At 33.8% G+C, this 10,515-nt stretch overlaps 1 protein-coding gene across 1 annotated transcript; it reads right to left on the reverse strand.

Annotated features, from left to right (window-relative positions):
• Window positions 1–351: 351 nt before the first annotated feature.
• On the reverse strand, window positions 352–2,184 carry LOC137831456 (callose synthase 3-like). Its single transcript, XM_090297780.1, is given in 7 exon segments — window positions 352–445; window positions 924–959; window positions 961–971; window positions 1,103–1,252; window positions 1,254–1,438; window positions 1,757–1,874; window positions 1,979–2,184. Coding segments are annotated over 7 exon segments (624 nt in total). The 5' UTR covers window positions 2,009–2,184.
• Between the last annotated feature and the right edge of the window lie 8,331 nt (window positions 2,185–10,515).

Consider the following 10,515-nt stretch of genomic DNA (forward strand, 5'->3'; position numbering starts at 1 on the left):
ATTTCATAATATTATTTAATTTCATATTATAATTAAACTTTAATTTTATTTTTAACATTTATAATAATTTATTTAATTCTATTTTATAATTTGATTTTATAATATTAATTATTTTGATATTATAATTAAATTCCACTACACAATTATGTTTCATAATATAATGAAGTTATAACATAAACTAATTTCATAATATAATTAAAATTGATAAATATAATAATCAAAAGATAAGTTCATTCATTCATTGAAAAAACAAAGTTGATAATGTCAAACTAATCCAAACAACAAGTAAATTAAATTGTCAAAATATAAATAGTTTCACTTTCTAAACATATTACAAGTAAATTCTCAATCCTAATTTGTCTTACTCCCTCCACTTGATCTTATATTCTGGATTGGTGATGGAGCACCACTAGCAACATCCGGTGCCTGAAAGTTGTCATCATAGCTGACAACCACATGTATTCCAACGGGCCAATTATGAGCATCCTAACCTTGAGCTTCATTTTCTGAGTACACAAGCTGAGACATTGTGGTCCACATTTAATGGGACTACACAAGCTGATTTTTTCTGTAAATTAGTACATTAATATTATAGATGATATAGTTAAACTAAAGTCAATTTGACAAAGGTTGGTCATAAAAAATACAAGAACCAAGACATTGAAGTTTAAGACAAAAAAGTATACATTCATTTCTACAATCAAGGGAAGTTAAGAAAAGAAGGGAAAGATTAGAGTTATCCACAAATCATGAATGAAAATAAATCATCACCTCTATATAGTAACTGAAAGCTAACTTTGTAATTATGAGGAGAACCCAGAACATTGTGTACCTTACATTATAAACAATGATACATTATGATTAGATCCAAGGAAAATAATACTATTCACAATTGAGAGGAACTTCTAAAACTAGATTCTTACTTGAAAAGGGAAAATGTGCTCTCATGCATTCCCCTAGTAGAGTCGAGGCTGCCAATTACAAAGAATCAAAATAGCTATTTTAAATTCAGTATATCTCAGGTGCAGAGGCAAAAAATGATTGTTCCTATGTGTACCAGCCGAAAAGTATGCATAGGAAAAAGGGTAGCCATATCACCTACCTGTGACCACCACATCATAAGCATCACAATCCTATAGTTTGACCTCTCAAGAAAACGGCGAATGAGTGGGAACAAAAACAACATGGCAGCTAGCATATTTGGTGACAGGTATACAACAACGACCATAATAAAGAATGAAGGCGAATTTTGAATTGCTTCCAAACCAACTTTGTATCGTTTGAGCAAACCCAGGAGGATTTTCCCAAGTATAAGCATAACTAACTGATAGAACAATCACCCATGCTGCAGCTGAAACAACTTTTAGAATGTATCTCAACTTAACATGCATAGACATGCTCCATTGTGATTTCCAACTGAGGATCACATCCAGAATAGCTGCCTATATAAACATAAAGTAAAAATTATTACCATAAGCAACTTACACTTTCATAATGCCAAGATTGTTTAAAACAATGTGGGTACACAAAAATGGCCTTTAAATAGCAAGTAAAAAAAATCACTAAATAAATCTTCTTCTGATGTCTATCAGCAGTTGCATGTTAAACAAACAAGCATTAAAATAGAAGAACAAAGGGCTCTTGAATAGAAGCCAGAGTAGCAATATAGCCTAAAATTTTGTACAAAAATATGAATATGGCTATTGAGAAATATCCACAAGCAATATATGTGCTGGTAATATTTGCTATTACCTACCTTGTCCAAGCTTCAAGATAGCAGCAATTATAAACACACTAAGCACCTTCTTGAAAACATTCACATCAATGATTGCACTTGGATCCCCAGTTCCATTCCAAGCAACAATAATCATAGCCTAAGATAAATTAGCTCTTTCAGAAATGGATATATTTTGCTAGATATTGAATGAAGGGAAAAATCATACACATAGATTGCGAAGGACAACAGACAAATTATTACCTGTAAGCACAGAATAAAAAAACCCCACATGCGATCAAAACTTCTGAAAATATGCCAAAATGATCTTATCTCAACAAAATTGACTTTTCCAACCCATTTGTCCCTGTTAACTGGTTTGTTATTCTGTAGATTAAGTATATATCAAGGCTTAAAATCCAGTGGCAGGAATATGTTTTAGGTTTTCAGTCGTAGCTATCCAAATGTACTTCATTTACAGTAATGGGAATTTTAAAAAGCACCCATTTAACATTTCAAATCAGGATCATAATCAAATGGAGAATATTTTCTTCCCATTTTCAGAAAAAAATCCAAGCAGTCATTGATTATCATAATGATTCTTTACAGAAAAAAGCATTTCATAACCAATATAATCAACCAAATATATTATGCATGTCATCTATAAATCAATTTTCAACTTCGAAACAACTTTTTCTTCTAAGAACTAAATTTATAAAACTACAAAGCAAAAACACGAGGCCATACCTTTTCTTATATGGTTACGGAGTCCACGTGTGCATGAGTGAACTTCCGTATGCATATTTTGCCATATTGAAACAGTTGTATAGTCAGCAGCAGAATAAATAGCAATAAATTAATAAGTAGAATTTAATCGGTGAATTGATCACAAAAGATTGTACAATGCATATTCAAGCAAATATTTTTTTGGAACAAAGACACATAAAAGAATTAGAGAGAAGCTAAATAAGTGAGAAAAGCAGACAGGATAAATGTAAAGAAACAAAATTGCAAGCTGATAGCAAACACTGATACTCGAATTTTATTATGTAAAGATAAAAAATACAAAAAAGAATACCAAATTTCTACATTCATAAAACTATTTAGTACTCATAGCAGCACACCATTAAGAGTCTTGAAGAGCTTATTTTACAGTTTTGGATTTGATTGAGTCACTTGTGGAGTTGCAGGAACAATAGGATTAGGATGAAATATTTCAGGAATATAGGTAGAAACCAAAGAGGAATTAATGTGGAAGTGGTTGAAAAAAGATGTGGATATCGAAACTATGCTCATTAAAAATGTCATCTTTAGAAATAAAGATTCTGCCAGCTGAAGATAAACACATATATCCTTTATGACTGGCAGAATACCCCAAACCAAACTGATCTTGAAGACAATGCTTTGCTAAATTTTCAAAATAAATAAAAAATAGGATAATTTAATGAGAACAAAATTCATGAATAAAAAGAGTAACTATTGTAAAACTGCATGAGTATAGTTTTGTAAAAAGTTATGAAATAATCTAATATTAACTTAACACTGCACTCAAAGAAAATCAATCTGTCATACTCCTGTTAAGTAGAATAAAGAAGATTCATTGGTAACACAGTATTGGTTCACTTTTAAAATATCAGACTCAAATAAAGATCAACATTCTCAATACATCATACTAAATTAAAAGGGTTAAGAAAAATAAATGTACTTATGAGTCACTAAGCCCATGTTGAGTCTAGAGATATACCCTAATAATGGAATGAGACAACCAATCCCAATAAAAAATAAAGAGCAGTACTTACAGTTTGTTAAACTCTGGATACTGTTGTTGAGCTTCCTACATCCAGAATTTATATAGGCTTTAACTCTTAGTTTCATTAGCCACAATTATCTTCTCCACTAATTTAGAATTCATATCTATAGGAGGCCTCCTAATAAAATAAGGAGGCGTTTTGTTCCATGGAATCCTTTTGCATTCCGGAAAAATGAAAGTACAAATCTTTATTCCTATGTTTGTTAGAAAGCTGGATACATTTGTTTGTACAATTTTTATATGCATGATAGAAGTTACTTTGTAACCTCCATTATAAAGTCCATTATTTTATTTTATTACTTTAATTAATTTAGAATTTAAAAAGTATTATCAGAAATATGAAAGCTAACCAAACATATTTTAGATATGCCTAGGAATAACTTTCCAATTATAACATTCCTGTGTAGACTTCGTTCCTGGGAATGATAAATCATGACTTGAAGCAAACGCCCCGAAAGTGAATAATAAGCAATATCATTAGTTTACAGTAACACGTGCTAAAAAAATTCTGTATAATTACCAAGCGCTTGTTGAAATCCAGACAGCAGCTTGCTTCCAGCAATTCCCAACTCATCAATCTTTGCAATCCTATCATAGGGTAGCTGTTGAGAAATAAAAATTTATACAGATATATTATGTGATAAAGAGAATACAAAATATAATTTGAGGTAAACTACAAAGCAAAAACACATCAAAATTGTAATTTTGTAAGGAGTGTATCAATGAACAAGAATCAGAAGTAAGATTTTGAACAATTTCAACCTATAATGATTTCAAACAATAGATTCCCAAGACAGAGGTTTAGGGCGCGCAAGCACAAACCTAAAACAACCTTGCGCGGAGGCGGCAATGGCGGGCAGAGGAGTGAGAGGCGGCAATGGTGGACAAAGGAGTGAACGTTAGGGTTTCATGAAGGTCAGAGGAACAACCTTGCGCGGAGGCAGCAATGGCAGACAGAGAAGTGAGCGTTAGGGTTTTAGGGTTTCGTGAAGGACGGAGGAAGGGTTAGTGAAGGTAGCATAAGGGTTTCATGACAGTTTCGTGAAAGTCGCCTGAGGGTTTCACAAAGGTCGCGTAAGGGTCGTGTTAGCAGACAAAGAGGGAGGAGAGTTGGCAGACAGGGGAAAGAGTGGGGGAAGATGTTGGTTTCTAAAGAGTGGGACGCACCTGATTTCAAAAACAAAATCAATTTCCAAAAAATTAAAAGAAAATTGAAAATAAAGAAGAATGATGTAGGAGGGAAAGCAAAGGCGGGAATTTTATTTTGAAGGATAATTATGGCAGTTAAAAATGCCATATTCTAAAGGATCATTGTGGCGGTTACTAAAATGTCGTATTATACGGCAGATTGTGGCGGTTATTAATAACCGCCATATTAAAACCGCCACTTTATACACGTTTTTTTGTAGTGAGAAGAGAAGAATTGCTCATGAAGATGGATGAATGATGGATGATCTCGCCACTAGAAGTGTGGATGCTCCTAGATGAGAGTGTTGTCGCCACTTAAGGACACCATGGATCCTTCAAGATAAGACTAGAGAAGAAGGCTCAAAAGCTCTCCAATGCTCACTCCAATTTTGAGTATAGTTTCTTTAGATAAATTCAAATCTGAAATTTACAAAGAGAGCACCTCTATTTATAGCCTAAGGTGCTGAAATGTAAGCTACACAAATTCAAAAACTCCCTCCTAAAAAGCTTCTAGAATTTGCGCCTAAAACAAAGCATGAGGAAGGTGTGATCCCTTCTCTTACTTTGGCACCTCCTTATTTACTCCTACACCTATCTACTAACACACCCCCCTAAGACTCTTAACTAAAGACTAAAAGATGCTTCAACAATAGAGGTTTCTAATGTTTCCCTCTAAGCACCTTCAACAATATTCTTTATTATTTAATACTTGGCCTTGCCCTTCATAGGATGGACTTGGGTTTGGGCTTGGGCTTTGGGCTTGGGCCTCTCTTTATTTTATGTCTTCTTTTAATTTTGAGAAGACTAGAAGGAAGAACTTCAAGTGTGATGGTGAATTGCCTCTTCCCTCATTAATAAAAACCTCCTTTACTTGACTCTCATCATACTCCCCGAGTTGGAGAGAATTCGTCCACGAATTCTGAATCCCTGCATATAACAAAGTCAGTTTACTTTTATAATCAAAAGTGTAAGAAAAAGGAAGACATGACTTAGCACATGGAACCAAAGGGATTGCAGAAAAGGATGTCCTATAAATCGACCAAGTTGGAAAAATTTGTTTGGGAATGATGATGTTTTTTGGAAAAAGACCTCTTAAATGGTGAAACCCATTAGGAGGTATGAAAAAATCATCCCTAACATATTTTAACCAAGGTGGTGTTGAAATAGGAACCTTGGGTAATGAAAAAGATAAAGAAGAAGAAGACCTTGGAGGGTCCATTTGAGGTATAGCACGAGTCAACATGATGGATTTAGAGGAGAAAATGGTGTGACTCGGTGTAGTACTTACTTCTTTTTCTTTCTCATTTTCTCTTTTAGTTTTCATTTTTATTTGGTCCTCATGAACCTCTTTGGGAGAGAGGGGTTTTAATATAACCTTGCGCCCTAGGAAGGAAAAAGACATTGTATTGGATAGGCCATCATGTAAAACATGTCTATCATATTGCCAAGGCCTTCCTAAAAGAAGATGAGATGCTTCCATGGGCACAACATCACATAAAACCTCATCTTTATACTTTCCTATTGCAAAGTTAATGAGGACTTGTTTATTCACCATGATTTCACCTACTTCACTAAGCCATTGTAATTTGTAGGGCTTGGTATGAGAGATAGTGGGTAAGGCTAACTTCTCCACAACTCTTGTACTCGCCACATTAGTGCAACTTCCCCCATCAATAATCAAGGAACATAACTTGTTGTTGATAAGACATCGGGTGTGAAAAATATTTTCTTTTTTAGTATCATTCAAAGATTTTGGAATTGTGCCCAACATACGTCTTACCATCAATAAGTCACCTTCACAAGGACTTTCACTCTCATTTTCACTTGATGGTCTAGAAGGTGAAGAATGCCTAGGTGAATTGGAATCATGCTCACTAACTACAATGCCTTCATGCATGTACATACTTCGTTTAGAAGGGCAATGAGCAGCAATGGTCATCACATGTGATCTTTGACTAGTCATAAAAGCTCTTAAATTTTCAAGATTTTGGAATATATTCCTTTATGACATGTTGTAACTTCCTTCAGAACATAAACAGGGTTTCAACACATCTTTATTGACCCAAATCATTTCGTAATTGATATCTGCAACAGACAAAAATTAAAAAGAAATTAAATCCATTCTTTCACAGTGTTGTTAGATACAAAACAATCGGTTGTTTCGAGGAAACAATCGGTTTTTTTTCTGCAGCAGTAAAACAGATTTTGAATTTTTAATCATGAGCAGAAAGGATCCAAACCAGATGTATTTGAACATTTTGAAAGAGATATTTAAGCATGAATATGAATTTAAGAAGGAATTAAATATAGAGATAAGGAAGGTCTTATCCTTTATGATGTTCCTTCAATGAGTCATATGCCTTTTGATCAATAAGCCTCTTTTGACTATTGAGAGCCTTGAACTGATACTTAACATTGATTCAGCTTCAATGTTAGTTTTTTTCTTCCAATAATCTGATCAGATGACTCAGTTCCACATATTCCTCTAGATTCCCTGCATAAGCATAAATTCAAGCAACAAGGTTTGGTCCTCTTACAAATGTGGGTCCATTTGGTTTACTTTTATCATTTGAAACCTCACAACCTTTAGGAATCCATTTCATAAAGCCTATGGGAACATAAAATTTTCTTATTTTACAGAATCTAACAGAATGGCCTTTCTTCATGCAATAAAAGCATGTAACAACCGGTTGTTTTGACTTAACAATCGATTGTTTTACTAGCTTTCTTGAAATTTTTTTTGAAAACTTATCTTGCATGTTTTGTGGATTAAAACCTAATCCAGCTCTTCCCAAAACACAGTTTTGAGATGCCAAGACATTCTCAAAGTTGGATTTTCCTTTGAAAGCTTATCCACAGTACTTACAAGATAATGCACTTTCCTTTCAAGATTTTCACAATTTTCACTAATGAGAGTGTCACACTTGCAAGAAGAGTTTTTGCAATGTGTTTCAAGATTTTTAAAATCCCTTTTCGATTTTTCCAGCTCTTCTTCAAGTGCCTTAACACTCTTTTCAAGCCAGCTGTTAAGATCTTTCAATCGGTTGTTTGAAAGAACCAATCGATTAGCTTCATCATGTGTTTCTTGAAAAGCTTTTAGCAATTCACTATAATTTTCAACATTTAGAGAAGCACATGAACTTACATCACTTGAGCTACAAGACTCATCATCTGCTTCAGCAATCAAGCATATGTTTGCCTTTTCTTCTTCACTTGATGATGAACTTGATGAGGAGACTTCATTCCCATCCCAAGCTATGTAGGCCCATTTTTACTTTCCCTTCTTTTCTTTGTATCTTGACTTTTTCTCCTTGCTTTCTTTGTTTGGGCAATCTGCCTTTATGTGCCCTTGCTCACCACAACCAAAACAGGTATAGTTATTGGAATTAAAATCATTGGATTTTTTGTTTCCATACCTTTCTTTGTTGGTGTCTTTGTTCTGGTTCCTTTTCAAGAATTTGCTAAACTTTGTAGATAGCAAACTAAGGTTCTCTTCATTAGTTTCATCACTGGATTCTTGCTTGCTTTTGTGTTTGACAGCTTTTAAGGCAATACTCCTTACATGCTTGTCTTCGCTTTCCAGAACATTGAGTCGATTCATTTCTAACTCATGTTCCCTAAGCTTGCCAAACAAAGAAGCCATACTCAATGATGTTAGATCTTTAGATTCAGATATAGCAGTTACCTTAGGTTGCCAAGACCTATCAAGACATTTGAGGATCTTGATGTTTAGCTCTTCTTTTTCAAAGGTTTTCTCAAGGCTCATGAGATGATTGATGATATGCGTGAACCTTTTCTGAACTTCAGCAATTGTCTCACCCTTGAGCATTTTGAACATTTCATACTCTTGGATTAGAGTATGCTTTCTAGCTCTTTTCACCTCATTGGTACCTTCATGAGTTACCTCCAAGGTGTCCCACATTTCCTTTGCTGATTTGCATTGAGAGACCCTGAAAAATTCATCTGAATTCAAGGCAAAAGTTATTATGTTTTTAGCAATGCAATCAAATTTGGCCTTCTTGCTTTCAGAATCAGTCCATTGAGGCCAAGGTTTTTCAATGGAAGATCCATTTTCAATTGCATCCCAAATACCTTTGTCAAGTGATTCCACAAATATTTTCATTTTGACTTTCCAAAATTGGTAGTTCAAACCAGAAAACAGAGGTGGTCTATTGATTGAAGCACCTTCCCCAAAAGGTAGTCTATCGGCCATTTAAAAAAGGTTTTAGGATCACACTTGAATAAATTTCAAGAACCAAGCTCTTGATGCCAATTGTTAGAATGTATGACTTTAAACAGCTTCGAGAAAACTTGAATTAGAATTCAGTTTGCCAAAAACACAAAGCAAATAAGCACAACACCAGAAAAACAATCGGTTGTTTATACCAGTTCACAAATATAAAACTGAATTTAAAGAGTTTAAAGGATAGAGAGATTGAACACACAGGTTTATACTGGTTCACTCGTAACCAAGAGCTACATCCAGACTTCCCAGAAACCAGTGGGGAATCCACTAAGCAATCAACCCTAGATTACTTACAACACCACCAAAGAAGTGACCTTGATCCCCTCAAGACACACACTTCTTTTGGCTCAGCACAACTCCACTAAGAATGCTGATCTTGACAACCTCAAGAACACACAGCACTTCTCAGCTTCACACACATAGTTTCTTCAAAGGTACAAAGGATTACACTTGTTACAAAAAGATCTGAAATCAATACAAGATGAAAATCCTATATAACACTCTCTTTGATCGAAGCAATCTCAAAAGCAATCTCCAACTCTTCAAAAGCAAAAACAATGAAAAACTCAAATCTGTTTTTGTGTTATTAAATCTCATTTGTTGTTTGTTACATAATCTGAACAAACTATTTATTGCATTCAAAGACTAGTCAAAGCATTTAATATTGGAGCGTATTCAGTTATAAAATCCTTTAATGCTTAGTCAAAGCACAAAACAATTTTCTGTTATGGTCCCAAGACAAACAATCGGTTGAATGCTCGAATCAATCAGTTGTTTTGGTTTGACAGCAAGTTAACCATCAAAAACATGTTTCAACCTTTCTAAAAAGACCTAAGTATAAAACAACAGGTTGTTTTTCACTTAGTTTGAAAAACACTTTTCTTTTAAAAGGTTTGAGAAGGCTTAAGCTTTGGATTCAATCAAGAGTGGATTTACACAAAAAATCTACCCCAGATCCTATCTAAAGACAGCTCAGCAACAGCAAGCACATCCACCTTCAATGGGTTTGGATTCTTCAAAGCTTGAACATACTTGATTCAACATTCACTCCCTTAATTTTGCCTCTTCTCTCTACTGCCACCACTATCGTCGTTGTGACATTTGCGCCCTCCTCATTTTTTTTGTTGTCGCCCTTGCCGCCCTTTAGTACAGGTTGGTGTTTCTTAATATTTTAAATATTTCTTAACTATTATTAATTTTGTAAATTTTAGTATTTATTATAATTAGTTTGTATTATGTTAATTGTTAGGTTTGAATAATATAATTAATTTTTTAGATTTTTTATTAGAGTAATATTATTTAGTATTTATAATTAATTTAATGATTGTTTTTGTAATTAGATTAGAAATAATTTATTGATTTTCAATTGATATTTTTCATTATGTATAATTGTATGTATGATTAAATTTGTCAATTTTAATTTCCATGTATATTTATAATTATTTGATATGTGTTGGTATTGAGTCTGGGGGTGCTCGACCGTCGACAATTGTTTCCTGTATAACAGACCCTTTGTTTTCCGTTTGAGATTTAATACATGTATTTTTCTACTACTAC

This window comes from Phaseolus vulgaris, chromosome 11 (assembly GCF_051622355.1).
Source record: "Phaseolus vulgaris cultivar YP4 chromosome 11, ASM5162235v1, whole genome shotgun sequence".
Taxonomy (NCBI): Eukaryota; Viridiplantae; Streptophyta; class Magnoliopsida; order Fabales; family Fabaceae; genus Phaseolus; species Phaseolus vulgaris.